The sequence below is a fragment of the Pelobates fuscus genome, chromosome 8, assembly GCF_036172605.1.
Source record: "Pelobates fuscus isolate aPelFus1 chromosome 8, aPelFus1.pri, whole genome shotgun sequence".
NCBI classification, from domain to species: Eukaryota; Metazoa; Chordata; class Amphibia; order Anura; family Pelobatidae; genus Pelobates; species Pelobates fuscus.
In genome coordinates, this window is record NC_086324.1 from 36,853,466 (window position 1) to 36,869,313 (window position 15,848).

At 39.9% G+C, this 15,848-nt stretch overlaps 1 protein-coding gene across 1 annotated transcript in view; it reads right to left on the bottom strand.

Moving 5' to 3' along the window:
* Window positions 1–15,848, bottom strand: part of TTC21B (tetratricopeptide repeat domain 21B) — a 100,592-nt gene that overhangs the window by 30,994 nt on the left and 53,750 nt on the right. The window contains exons 16-18 of the mRNA XM_063429693.1: window positions 13,312–13,384; window positions 3,918–4,028; window positions 3,691–3,829 (exon numbers count right to left, since the gene is read on the bottom strand). Of these exons, the coding sequence (XP_063285763.1) occupies window positions 3,691–3,829; window positions 3,918–4,028; window positions 13,312–13,384 (323 nt within the window). The remainder of the gene's footprint in view (window positions 1–3,690; window positions 3,830–3,917; window positions 4,029–13,311; window positions 13,385–15,848) is intronic.

Here is a 15,848-nt window from a genome sequence, read left to right on the forward strand (position 1 = left end):
AAAGTTTAAGAATAACAGAAGAGAAATCCTCGATTGAAGCTTAAGATAAATTCTTTGAAGACCTATGGAAACAAATGAAATTATTTCCTCTGCTGGCTACCATCAAAGAGATAATAATCCCAGAATGGATAAAGCCAGAGAAAAGAAGCCTACTCCAGAGTAAAGTTACCTAAATTTACAATCAAACATTGCAATTCAGCTCCTAGAATCATCAGGCTAGCTAAAAGAGCTGCATTGCCTATTGATAGTGCGTCCTCCCTAAAAGGATGGAAACATTTTTGGATAGGAAGCTTATCTACCCTCGGGAGCCTATCTACATCCGGCCGTAGCCATGAGCACTCTCAAGAACAATGAGACTATGGACATAAATACTTATAGGAGATATTTATTTAGGAGTCAAAAGGGAGTCAAAAATTATGTAGTTCACAAGAACTTTCTAAAGTATATAGAAATTTAAATGAAAATTAAATGTCTAATAAACCTTATTATATTAGGAAGTGGATGATTTTGGAATAACACTCTTAAATGAACAATGGAACAAAATGACAGAAACAACACACGAATGTTCAATATCTATAATACAAGAGAACTCATATATGGTCTTGACTAGATGGCATTGGGTTCCATCTTTTACACAAAATAAAAAAAAGTAAAATAGATCAATGTTTGCGGGTGCCTAGAAGAGGAGGGTACATATGTACATATTTGGTGGGCATGCTCCCTTATTAAACCTTTTTGGGAAAAAATTATAAGTATAATAAATTTGATAGATGACAGCGTGCTGAATATAAATCCTGCTTTGACATTAATTCATAATACAAACCAATCAATAAGGTCTTATGTGAGTTCTCTAACAATTAGAATAATAAACTCTGCTAAAATATTGATTCCTAAATATTGGAGACAATCACAGATCCCCTCATTGAAAGAATGGATAGATACAGTTGATGAAATCTGTTCAGTGGAACAGATAATACTCTTGAATAAAGGGAGGCGCAAGGAACATAATGAAAGGTGGATAGCTTGGCAAAGATATAAAGAGAGCTTATAACTAGCTCAAGATTTAAAATATTAGCATAATATTCCAAGAGATAGAACTAATTAAATTAGAAATTAGGGAAAATTAAGGAAAGAAAGGATAATGTAGTAGGCAAATAAATATAAGAATGATAGGAAAAGTAGTGGCTGGGATGGGAGAAGTGGGAAGAGTGTGTGTGTTTTATATGTTTATAGGTAGCTTCATATTGTATAATTGAATAATGCTAATTGTATTATAAACACATCTAAATTGTATGTTTAATAATACTAATAAAGATATAGTGTCCTTTCTGTAGTGTCTCAGTATTTATCAAAACAAATATATCTTGCAGCAGTTTGGTCTCCCTCCCTTCTTTCGTGTGGGTAATCCCATTAGTGATGCTGCTGTGGTTGGCTAGAAAAACAAAAAATGTTTACCATACTTTGAAGAATTTTGATGTCCTCGCCATTCCCATAGCTGCATCAAGTGTCCCTACCTTCTGGATTTTCTTTAAAACTAGACTTACTAATAACCTCTAATGTGGGGCAGTGGGTTTATTCAAATTAAGCTAAAAGGATCACCATAGTGTCAAGTAAACAAAGCGGTTTTCCTGACACTATAGTGCCCTGAGGCAGCTTACCTTATTCCAGCGCCGAGCTCCCTCTGCCCTGGTGACCTCTCCTCCCTGTCCGACATCAGCTCCCCCTGTCCGACGTCACTGGAGCCGAATGCGCATGCGCGGCAAGTGCCGCGCGCATTCAAAGTGTCCATAGGAAAGCATTCCTCAATGCTTTCCTATGGACGCTCTGCGCGATGGAGGCATAATACGCCTTCAGCGTCGCAGATGCGCCTCTAGTGGCTGTCAGGAAGACAGCCACTAGAGGCTGGATTAATCCCAAACGTAAACATAGCAGTTTCTCTAAAACTGCTATGTCTGCATCTGAAGGGTTAAAACCTGAGGGACCTGGCACCCAGACCACTTCATTGAGCTGAAGTGGTCTGGGTGACTATAATGTCCCTTTAATTGCTTCCTGTCCTGCATGCTGAGTGGTAGCATTTAACCTATTGATGATGATGCTGTGGGAATGGCCAGAAAATTAAAATTCCAGGAAGTATGGTAAGAATTTTCTGTTATCTTTTTGCCCTTCTGTGACTTTAGTGGTCAACAAAGAACTATACAAATGCAGCTTATTACTCACGGAATTAAACTAGCCGACAGAAAAATAATGCACATTGGTTCTTTATAGAATATCCTACATTAGCATTTTTTATAATCACTTTTTTATATTAGTGCTAGAAGTTGGTAAAAACATTTGCCACATGAGAGCATTTTTAAATTCTCTATTATTCACATACATTCTTTAATGCAATCCGTTTACTAGTATGGTTAAAGCATCATGCTGGGTTAGAGATATTCCAGTCTACTAGCAAGTGACTTTGTATGTCATATTAAACTGCACCAAGCAATTCATTTGACAATGTAACACAACAAAATAGAAATCCAATATACAAGTGACAAAGTGGCGCTTATATCCAAATTGTGATAGCCTTAATAAATATAGCAGCACTTAAACGTGTACTTAGCTAAAAAAAAAAACACAAATTGCAATCCAAACTGAAGTATATATGTTTTTTGTATTTTTCTTTTCTATGTATTATTGTCTGAATTTGAGGGTACTTCAGATGAAATAGTAAAGTAAGTTTACTTTATATATTTATGCACATGATCACTTTGTAAGTGTTTTTTCTGCAATTTGCACTTTCTTAGAGTATGTAGATGCACATTGCACTTTCTTAAAGTTAAACCACATTTTGCACTTACTGTCAAAAACTTAATGCAGTAAGAAAAATTTGCACTTTAAATTCTAGCGCACTTATTTTGTTTGTTTGGAATGTAACACAACAAGCAAAGGATGATCAGATCTGTAGAATAGCAATCAATTCAAGATAAATTCCTTTTTACCATTCCAATTAATGACAGCTGAATGATGGCAAACTATAACTTGACGTTTTTAGTAAACATTAAATTGTCTGCTAGTATACCTGCACGGACAGCTGTTCAGATGTATGCAGCACAGACACAAAGCATGAAATTCAGTTATGGCCATGATAGCACAGACAGGTTTTTAGTTAATTTATGTTGCCATTTAAAAATGAAATAAAGAAATAAATCCCCAAATCTGAATTTCCAGTGATTTTTGCAAGTCAAGTACAGCAATACTCTGGGGAAATCATTGTGAACTACAGCCTCCTGTGTGTCTGGTGTGTATTTAGCAGTTTGAATAACAAAAAAGGTCACGTTAAGTCATTAGTTTGTCAAAATCTGTAATTCCAACAAGTTTTAAAGGACCAACAAAGTTTAAAAATAACTTTTCCTTCTGTTATGGCATGTATTATAGGATCCCACAAGCTTGCGTGGTGTGCATCACTTCTCCCGTGGGTTTCAATGAGACACCAGGGATTGGCTTGCATATTCCAACACCTTTCTGACTGCTGCTCATATCACTATTTGCCATTTAGATCTCATAGTAGCCCTACAGCCTACCTGCATGATTTTTTAAAATACTACATAACCAACACACTACAAATGGGTTGTAGGATCCACCATGCGGTGTCCCTAAATATATGTTTAATTTCATGAAAGAAAAACAACTATCACTCATATATCATACCGGTTTCATGATCCAATGCTTGCTTAAGCACTTTCTCGGCTTTTTCATATTGTTTTAGCTTTAACAATAGCTCAGCTAAGTCATAACGGAGAGAATTCTGTTGCCCACTTTTTATAGCAGCTTCATAGTAGCTGATGGCCTATAAAACATAATTTGACATTGTTAATTTCTGAAGGATTATAATGGGTGGCATCTCAGAAGGAAACCCATAGAGAGAAGTTAAATACCTTTGCATAGTTGTGAGTCTTGATTAACGCTTTTCCAATTTTACTTGCCAGTGTCCCATCTTTAGGATTCTTTTTTAAAGCTTGCTCATAAATGTCAATTGCTTTTTCAGGCTGTGGAAGAGGATAATAGTAGATCAGTTATCAGTTCTAAATTAGAAAACAAAAACTAATTTAGAAAAAAAACATAAGAAAAAGTACAATCATGTGCAGTAACTTCATATTATCAGCTGCCACCAGGCAGTTGACTGCGAGGCTGATAATCAAACGCTTTGAGAAACTGAATAAAAATGTTAATACTAAATGCATGTATATTTTTTTAATAAATGTTAACATTTGATGTTGACTATCAAAAATCTAATTGAGAGATTGTAAAAAGTTATCTTATGTTTTCTGACTCATATTAAAGTCATTTTTAAATCCTTGCATAGCAGCAAGGAGAGGTCGAGTACCAGATGTCTTCCAGCTTTATTTATTAAAAACATACCAGGCCAGGGGGCGTGTCCTGACACCCATGGAGAACGGTCGCATGTAGCACTAGCTCCGCCGTCAAAAGGCCCACATAACCACAATTGTGACCCATACCATCCGAAAATACCATCATGTCCCAGGCAAAAAGCAAGAGAGCCACCGAGAAGCAAGAAAAGGCGAACTTCTTCACCTCCAAAGCACACCAGGGGAAAACTATCCAGCCCCTGGAACATAGCCAAGATGGCGCAGAGGAGGAAGAAGAGCAGGCCCGCGGGTCGCCACATCCTGAGCCCCAGCTCACTAAAGACCTGCTACAAGGCATGCTGGATACCATGTCCCACAAAATCCTTACCACCCTACAAACGTCCATCGGAGACCTCAGGAAAGACCTCCAAGATTTGGGCGCGAGAACCTCCGCTATGGAGGATAAAATGGCGGACCATGCCGAAGCCCACAACACCCTGACACACGCGGTGGATGATCTCGCTGCACGCATGGAATCATACGAAAATAAGCTTGCCGACATGGAAGACAGAGCCAGGCGTAACAACCTGAGGCTCCGGGGCGTGAAAGAAACGGTTGGGGCGACGGACCTTCCAACCTATATAGCGGAACTGCTCAGAAGTCTGGCCCCTGACTTACCTTCCGATGTCCTGCTGATGGACCGAGCCCACAGAACAGCACGGCCGAGGTTCTTACCACCGGACAGCCCCAGGGACATACTGGTGCGTATGCACTATTTTCATGCAAAGGAAATCATACTAAGGGGCAGCAGAGCAAACAGAGCCCTGCCGGATAAATTTCACGGCATCCAGATATTTGCGGACATCTCCCCAGCAACGCTGAAACGCCGGAGGGACTACCAAGACATCACAGCGCAACTCCGAGAACAACACATCGCCTACCGGTGGGGATTCCCTGTTAAACTGCTGGTACATCGTGGGGGGAAAAACTTCACCATCTCCACACCAGAAGAGGGCAGCAACCTGTTGAGAGAATGGGGCATAACAGTTCCCACCACGCACAAAAGACCACCGGAGATGCGGAGACTGTCCCCAGAGTGGAGGAAAAACAAGCGGTAACCCATACACACATAAAGGGACAATTGCACAGCCATCCTAGGTTCCCCCACACCTGCCCCACACCCCTCCTACCTTACACTCTAGAAGCCCCTATACCTGGGCTCACATGTTGCTCTTCCTCATTAAAAAAAAAAATAAATAAATAAAAAAAAATTATAATAAATAAATAAATAAAATAAAAAGATATATAAATAAAAGTAAAGGAAATACCAACACAGTCACGGAGACTGGAATATACTTTGTAAGAATTCGCAACAGACTGCATATTTCATCACTGTATATTGGCCATAGGGCACTTCCCCCACCCACCACCCCCCTTCCTCCCCCCTCCTCATTTGCACGAATGGGTCACATAACTATGTTCACTAAGCTTATCCAAAATGGGCCGGCGCGGCGGAGCGCCTGTCTCCTGTTGAAGCCATAAGCTTCATCCCCCACGGCACTGCTGCGCAGAGCCAAGCCATCATATTGGCACTAGTACTGTTTCAGTTAAGTTTATATTGTTATTATTGTTTTAATTGTGACTATGCTCTCATTGACAACCAAATACTGCAAAATGTATATAAGCCACAATGTTATGTTTATTACCGTTGTTTATTGTTTGTGGGCTATGTGGGTAGCCCCTTAGCAGCGGATGTTCACACACGAGCTGACCACACACATCACAACGCTACTTACCCATCTGGGATATATGCCACACTGCGAGTACCATCTGAACAACCTGAGGGGACCCCGCTGCCTAGCTGGACTGAGCTGGGATGGGCAGCGGACCCCACCATAGATAAGCCACACATAACATTACCATACATTCTGAAAGATGACCCCCCATGAGATTTTGCTCTCTGAATGTAAAAGGACTTAATGTCCCTCACAAACGACATGCACTTGCTAAGGAGATGAAGTCTCAGGGAGCGGATGTAGCGTGTCTGCAAGAAACGCACTTCCGCACAGGCGACCACCCGAAGATACTGACAACCACATATCCACACCAATTCCACGCCACTTCCCCGACAAAATCGAAAGGCGCCACCGTACTGTTTAGTGCAGCAGTATCCTTTTCACTGGTCACACAAGACATTGACTCCAACGGACGGTATGTTATAATCGTAGGCCACATTAATGACGTCCTGTACACAATTGTAAATCTGTATGCACCCAACACAAACCAACGGAACTTTCTGCACAAGATACTGCACAAAGTGTCAGCAATACAGCAGGGAATAACAATCATCTGTGGGGATTTCAACCACGTCTTGAACCCCCAGATGGATACCACTCTCTCACCCCATAGCGCTAGATATCACACCCTAAAACGACAAAGCAAGGCGATACAAAAGCTCCTCATGCTACATCACTATTATGATGCATGGAGGCCGACACATACCACAGAAAAATCCTACACCTTCTTTTCACCGGTACATAACTCCTACTCCAGGATAGATGGGTTCCTCTTGCAGGGTAACTTCCTCAACCAAATTATTAAGTGTGACATAGGAGACATCACATGGTCTGACCATGCACCCCTCACCCTAGATCTTAAAGACCTCTACGATTTTAAACACCGTAGTCCGTGGCGCTTAAACACGTCCCTATTACAAAACACACAATTCAAAACAGAATTAGACATGGCCCTTCAGCACTACTTCGAGGACAACAACACCCCAGATATTTCCCCCAGCACCCGATGGGTCGCACATAAGCCGGTGATCAGAGGACTGCTCATTAGGAGGGCGTCTTACTTGAAAAAACAATCGCAAACCCAACTGCGAATATGGCAGCAAGAGCTGTGCCACCTAAACACACAAAACCAACTCACACCCAGCACTGAGCTGAGAGACAAGATCGTGTCCCTCACCAGGAAGGTTCAACAACATGCACTGGAACGTACAAACTTTTACCTTACAAAATTAAAAGCCACAAATTACACGCAAGGTAATAAGGCAAGCAAGCTCTTGGCCACCAGGCTCAGGGACCAACAAGTCAAACAAAAAATAGCATACCTCCTCAAACCAAACGGGGAAAAATGTATGATGCCTCGGGAAATCAGCAATGAGTTCGCCAGGTATTATGCAGACCTATACAACCTCAACAAAGACACTAACACCCATCAACCGCTGACAGACAGCATCAACACCTATCTAGACACAATCCACCTACCCCGACTATCGCTAGCCCAACAAACTACTCTGTCCAACCCCATCACAGATAAAGAGGTGGAAGAAGCTATTAGAGCTCTACCAACAGGGAAATCACCTGGCCCGGACGGCTTCGACAATTTTTATTACAAAACATTCCAAACAACACTAACACCACACCTAGTTCAAGCTTTCACAGAAGCAGTCAACTCCGAATCACTTGGAAGGGAGATATTAGCTGCCCACATTGTCACATTACCAAAACCGGGAAAAACCCCCACACATCCCCAAAACTTTAGACCGATTTCGCTCTTAAACACAGACGCAAAGCTGTTCGCCAAAATATACGCGAGGAGGATGAGTGACATCCTCCCCCACATCATACACAATGATCAGGTGGGATTTGTAGCTGGCAGACAGGGCACAGACAACACACGCAAAGTCCTAGATCTCCTGCACAGCTTAAGACGGGACGATCGGGGCGGCCTGATACTCTCCCTTGACGCAGAAAAGGCCTTTGACCGTTTGCATTGGACCTTTCTGGAGAGGGTACTCTCTAAGTTCGGCTTCCCGACAGAATTTACATCAGTGGTCAGGGCCCTATATAGTTCGCCCTCAGCACAAGTACTAAACGCGGGCTTCGTGTCCGACCCGTTTACCATCTCCAATGGGACGCGCCAGGGATGTCCACTATCTCCCCTGCTATACGTTGTGGCGCTGGAACCACTAGTAACCAGAATTAGGAATAACTCAGATATTCACGGGGTCCGCGTTGGGAATAAAGAATACAAAGCCAATTTATTTGCTGATGATATCTTATTGACTTTGACCCAACCCCAGACATCACTACCGAACCTCCTAGAAGAGGTGGCCACATATGGAAAACAGTCCTACTATAAACTTAACGCGACTAAAACCCAAGCGTTAGGAGTGGGTATACCCAGAGACATCTTGACAACACTACAGACTGCATATACGTTAGATTGGAGGACAGATAATGTTACCTTCCTAGGACTCACTATCACCAAAAACCCTGATGCACTGTTCCACAGCAATTATGGAACACTAGCTGAAAAATTGTCGGCCACATTAAAATCATGGGAGGGGAAGTTCCTCTCCTGGCTGGGCAGAATAGCGGCCATTAAAATGACCCTCCTACCTAAGCTCCAATATTTACTGCGGACCTTACAAATAGCGCTTCCCAAATCTTATATTGACACCCTACAGAGGATGTTTACCAAATTTATCTGGGGACACCGCAAAATTAGAGTAGCATCATCAACCCTACACAAACACATAGATAGGGGGGGACTGGGCATGCCAAACATACGACTCTACTACAAAGCAGCTTTGCTTGCTACAATGATCACCTCACACGCGACAGAAAACCAACCACAATGGGTAGACATTGAGTCCACCTGGACTGCCAAGATCCCGTTAAATCGCCTCTTCTGGGTGCCACGGCGATTGAGACCGGAGTTGCCAGAGAAGCTGCCCCCCACGGACCTCTTACTTAAAATATGGGACGCACACAGGGGAACTCTATGCTCTCGAAAACACTGGTCCCTGGCTGCCCCCCTGCACAGCATGCATATAGCCAACCCCTCATTCGACCATCGCCAGTGGATGTCGGGGGGATGCACATACGTGAGACACCTATACGTAAACAATCAACTAGCGCAATTCCCCGACCTACAGAGCACATTTCAATTACCCTCCAGACTAATATTCTCCTACCTCCAGGTGAAATCCATGTTAACCGACACTGACATGGACACCTCAGCACAACAGCTGACTCAATTTGAGCTAGCCTGCCTTTCTCACCGCACCCCCCGAAAAATACTTGCAATGACCTACAACCTACTAAATAACCAGGGGGGAGACACCGTAGACACACATGTACACGAGTGGCAGATGGACATAGGCTGCACCTTCGACAAGACTGCCTGGAAACAGGCATTTACAGCACATAGAGGCAGGTCCAATTGTGCCTCACACCTGGAGCTCATGCGGAAACTGCAATACCGTTGGTACATGGTTCCGACCAGGCTAGCGCGGATATACCCGGGAACCACTGATCAGTGCTGGAGGTGCCAAAAAGATAGGAGCTCTATGTACCACATATGGTGCTCATGCACTAAAATCAAAACATACTGGAAGATGGTGGGAGAGGTACTCTCAGAAGCACTGCACCAACATATATCGCTCACACCTGAATTGTGCCTACTTTTTATGACATTAAATACATACACCAAACCAAACTCTATACTGCTCTTCCACATATTGATCGCAGCCAACACGCTTATTGCTAGAGCGTGGAAATCAACAGAGACGCCTCTGCAGCATCTCTTGATCAAACAGGTTTCAACAAACCTGGACTATGAAACAATGACCATGCTCCAATCACGGGCACGGCCAGTCCACGCTGAGGCCAGAGCACAATGGAACACCTATGTTACACCACGCACAGGTGACAAAAAAGCTACACTACCTGCCTAAATCCCAGGTACAGGGAAGAGAGGTGGGAACCTGGGGGGAGGCGAACGCACGCAAGACTGGATCACGTTTACACCTGTAACATCACACCGACACACGAGTCTTCAGGCCTACAAAATCAGGTGCTCGCACGCACAAAAAGATCCCACAAGGCAACCCACAATGTATATAGTTAATATGTTAATCTGTTTGTTCACATACCCAACGCCAATCAGTTCAAATGACTGATGCACACATGAGCCAGAGTACAGGAACAGACAATGTGCCAAGGATACCATATACTCCATAAGTTGCATAGATGTTAAAGAATTTGTAACCTATTGTATACCTGAGGCATAACACCAAATGTATTGAATACTGTACAAAAGACTGTATGAAATGCAATTGTACGATCCGATGGAAATATGACCACTGTGAACTAATTCTTGAAAACCAATAAAAATTGTCAAATTGGAAAAAAAAAAAACATACCAGGCCATATCACACAATTAGTTATAATGAATCAAAGCACACACTAAGAGCTCAAGAGTTAAATTAGCATTTGGCTTAGCGTCTTAAAGGGACACTATAGTCACCTGAACAACTTTAGCTTAATGAAGCAGTTTTGGTGTATAGAACATGCCCCTGCAGCCTCACTGCTCAATCCTCTGCCATTTAGGAGTTAAATCCCTTTGTTTATGAACCCTAGTCACGCCTCCTTGCATGTGACTTGCACAGCCTTCCATAAACACTTCCTGTAAAGAGAGCCCTATTTAGGCTTTCTTTATTGCAAGTTCTGTTTAATTAAGATTTTCTTATCCCCTGCTATGTTAATAGCTTGCTAGACCCTGCAAGAGCCTCCTGTATGTGATTAAAGTTCAATTTAGAGATTGAGATACAATTATTTAAGGTAAATTACATATGTTTAAAAGTGAAACCAGTTTTTTTTTTCATGCAGGCTCTGGCAATCATAGCCAGGGGAGGTGTGGCTAGGGCTTCATAAACAGAAACAAAGTGATTTAACTCCTAAATGACAGTGAATTGAGCAGTAAAATTGCAGGGGAATGATCTATACACTAAAACTGCTTTATTTAGCTAAAGTGATTTAGGTGACTATAGTGTTCCTTTAATGTCTATTTGGTTATTTACCTACTTCAAAACCAGATGACACCAGATAAGTACCATTCCCTTTCTCGATGAAGTTATCTGGGGGCACATGCACATCACATCCCCAATGCTCCTCTATTGGATTAGACCACGCTAGAAGCCATGCCTCCTTGCTGATTTTGCAGAAGGGAGAGAGATGAGCAGGGCTAAGGGGGTCGAAGTGTTGGCAAAAAGTGAGTTAAATGCTTTTTTAAATTAAATTTATTGGCAGGGGGATATACAGTATATAACTAGGGACAAGGGCCCTAAGCCCAGGTTTGTATTCTTAATGCTATATTATTCCCTTAATTTAGAATTTCTTATGGTCTCTGTTTATAGCCTGCTCGAGCCTCATGTATGTAATTAATTTCAATTCAGATATTAGGAGATAAAACTTTCTAAAGTTAACACACACTTGCTGGCAGATCTGATTGAAAATGATTCATTTTTTCCATGTAGGCTGTGTGAGCCACAGCCAGGGGAGTTGTGGATTGGGCTGAATAAAAAAAAGAAACAAAAGATTTAATTCTGAAATGGCATAGAATTGAGCAGTGATACTGCAGGGGCACAGTCTATACCAGGGGTAGGCAACCTTCAGCAGTCCAGGTATTGTGGACTGCATCTCCAGTAATGCTCTTATGCAAAGCATCAGGGGTCTTGTAGTCCACAACATCTGGAGTGCCAAGGGCCTACCACTGATCTATATACTAAAACTGCTTCATTAAGCTAACGTTGTTTTGGTACTTTGAATAAAAACTAAAAATAATCTTGTTTTTAAAAACATAATTTTCTTCACATTTGTGTACGCCTAACAAAAAATATATAAGTGCCTTTGTGAAAAGACTGTTTAAAAATGTGCATAATTTGACACATTATGATTACAATGCCTGTCTTCGTCTGGTAATGTTTTGAGAGAGTGATCACAGTTAAAAGAACTGGAACAAATAAACAATGCAATACTTATCTTTAATGGACACCTACAGTATATTTTTGCTATGTGCTATATGTTGATTGCAGGTGCATTGCACTCTTTCCATGGCAATATGTGGAAAGTCCGAGACTGGATGATATATCTCAGCCATTTCAGGTTAAAGTAAAGATCATCGGGCTTTGCTATAATAGAAGTAGCTACTAGATACACATATTTTACCTTTAGCAGCGGATTTCTAACTGTATGATTTGTTTGAAGAACCACAACCACTGAAAGTTTGAGACACTTATACTACGCAGTCCGCTATAAAGAACAGTGCTTCTTTACTGCACAGTTCTATATGAACCTAGAACTAATGCAGCTTTTAACATTATTAACATTATTTATTTAACGTTATTAAGTGCATTCGTGTAAATGATCTGTAACTTACAAATGTATTTTTTAGCTCGTGTTTAAATTTCAGAGATTATGAGGTTTAAAAGGTAGAGATTATTCAATCTACTATTTAAACTCCCCATAAATCTGCCACAGCCAATCATCCACTGCCAAACTTGAGAAAGAAATTCAGTGGAAAATCCTGCAACTGTTTTCAGCGGCAAAGAGATAATGTGGATATTTACTATTGAGTTTCACAAATGCTAAATAGGAGGTGATAGGGCATCTAGAACTTGGCTAAAGGCATTAAGATCTTCAACACATTTGTTCCGCTGTACACAAAAAGGAAAGAAATGTGCTGTACTTTTGTGGGGAAAACAAAGCACATTGGGCAGTATTGTGGTACACAATTGCAGTACATAGCAACATCGCATGTACTGATGCTTCACTTCCCCCTGCTCTGTGCAGCTATTTGTTATGCCCATTTGGAAACAAATGCATGCTGTATGTTATGTGGGTGTTGTATGTGATATGGATGTTACGTGGGCGAGAGGAGTGCTGTTTGTGATGTTCCTGCTGTGCGTGGGAGTCTTGGGTGCAGTGGCAATGAACAATTATATTAGTCAAGCCCTCTTCTAATACATGTGTAGTTTAACTGTATTGTTATAGACCATTACATTAATCTTGTTGAGTAGAGTGCATTGAAATTGAGTGTCAGTGAAAAGGTGTCATATGCCAACCAAAACATGTGCACACAACATGGATATGTCAATGTAACTTACCTCCTGAATGTTCATGTAAGCATCACCTAGAAGAAGGTACGAGTGGGAACTGGGAATTTTCTCCACCAAGTCTCTAAAAAACAGGTTTGATGTAATTATTAAAACTCCTTACTGCAACCATGACCTTGTTATACTTGGTGTATTGCACTATTTTCTGTTAACGCAGCACAATAATATACAATACAATTTTAATATTCAACTCCCAGGACAATGGAGTGAAAAAAAAACCACAATCATAATATAATTCATAATTCACTAAATTTAGAGTTAGATACAACTAACATGTGAAAAGCACATTTTATGTGAGTTGAAGAATTTTCCCAATTGGGCTATTTTGGCTTAAAATCTGTCAATCCGACCCAATTCCTAGTTAAGTAAATAGCCCCATTAGTATTATGCCAATATGTCATTTCTTTCCTTCAAAACCGGAAAACCAAGCTGCATGTTTCCTGGAAGCAATGCTTGAATTCAGGAAGACATGTCTATACAACAAACTATGTACTAGAAGGTCACTGTGGAACAAACAGGCAGAATTTCAGTTTGGGTTAGGTCAGATGAAAAAGGTAAAAACATACAAAACTAAGCCCTGTGCTCAAAATGCCACTACTGGGCAGCAGCACTGGCTATAGTACACATCAGCCCCATGCAATGAAAATAAAAAACATAAAAAAAAGTTACTTGCGCACTATCCGAAATACCTGTGATGAAAAAAGTGTTGATTGTATAGATACAATACCTTTCCCTTATGCAGTCCACCTTATTTGATTGCAAATTCCTGTCCTAATGTGTTTTACACCCCACCTCCTATAGAATGTAAGCTCGATCGAGCAGGGTCCTCTTCAACCTATTGTTCCTGTAAGTTTATTTGTAATTGTCCTATTTATAGTTAAATCCCCTCTCATAATATTGTAAAGCGCTACGGAATCTGTTGGCGCTATATAAATTGCAATAATAATAATAATAATAATATCGATAACACTAGCTTTCCTTAACCCGGACGGACGACGGTTCAGGACCGTCATTGGCATTTTTCCATTGCCGACCGATGACGGTCCTGAACCGTCCTAACTTTAAGATTTACTTACCCGATCGCCGTCGTTCCCCCGGCGGCGATCGGCGGTGCTCCCGTTGTGGGGAGACTGCCTGCAGCCCAGACAGTCTCCCCATGGCGAATTAGGACCCCTGTGGCCATGTGATCGCTCAACAGGGTGAGCTGACAGGCAGTCTCCCTGCTAGTGTAAAATTATAAAAAAAATTAAAGTTAATAAAAAAAAATTATTATTATATATGTGTATATATATATATATATATATATATATATATATATATATATATATATATATATATATATATATATATATATATATAATCCAAATGAAATAGGCTGCTCTCCGGGCTTAAAAATTCCAATTTTTATTAAAGTTGATTAAAAATTACGACCTTTTAATCAACTTTAATAAAAATTGGAATTTTTAAGCCCGGAGAGCAGCCTATTTCATTTGGATTATTTATCATTTTGGAGCTTTGGTCTGGCGCCCGGCATTGGCTTATGGTACACGTGAGTGCTGGGGATTTCAAATAATTTTTATATATATATATATATATATATATATATATATATATATATATATATATATATATGATATATAGACATATATTATACCTATATAATATATGTCTATATATCATATATATAATGTCATGCTAAGTGTATTTTTATATTATTATGTACATATATTAATATAAAAATACACTTATAATTAAATTACACACGTGTATATATATATATAATATATATAATAACTATATATATTGTATATATATATATATATATATATATATATATATATTATAAAATACAAATAATAAGTAATTTAAATTAAATTAAACATGTAAAAAAAATAATAAAAATGTAAAAAAAATTATATATCTATACGAAATTTTATTCTAACTGTATTTTGATATTAATATATAAATATTTATATCAAAATACACTTAGAATGAAATTGTATATATATCTATGTATATATAAATAAATAAAAAGAATACAAACTATTCATATGTCCATATACAAAATTACATAAATAATTATATAAATATACACGTAGACTTCAAATATATAAATATGCATATATATTTAAATTCTACGTGCGTATTTATGTAATATTTTTACATAATTAAGTTATTTTATTGATTGCAATTTAACCCCTTAAGGACACATGACATGTGTGACATGTCATGATTCCCTTTTATTCCAGAAGTTTGGTCCTTAAGGGGTTAAGGGACCTGCCTGCCAACCCAGGCTGAAAGTCCAGAGAATTTAATTTGTTATCACTGTATTTTACCCTGCAACGCTCTACGACACCCTAAAACCTTTACATGGGGGGTACTGTTTTACTCGGGAGACTTCGCTGAACACAAATATTAGTGATTCAAAACAGTAAAACATATCACAGCGATGATATTGTCCGTGAAAGTGACTTTTTTGCATTTTTCACACACAAACAGCACTTTTACTGATGATATAATTGTTGTAA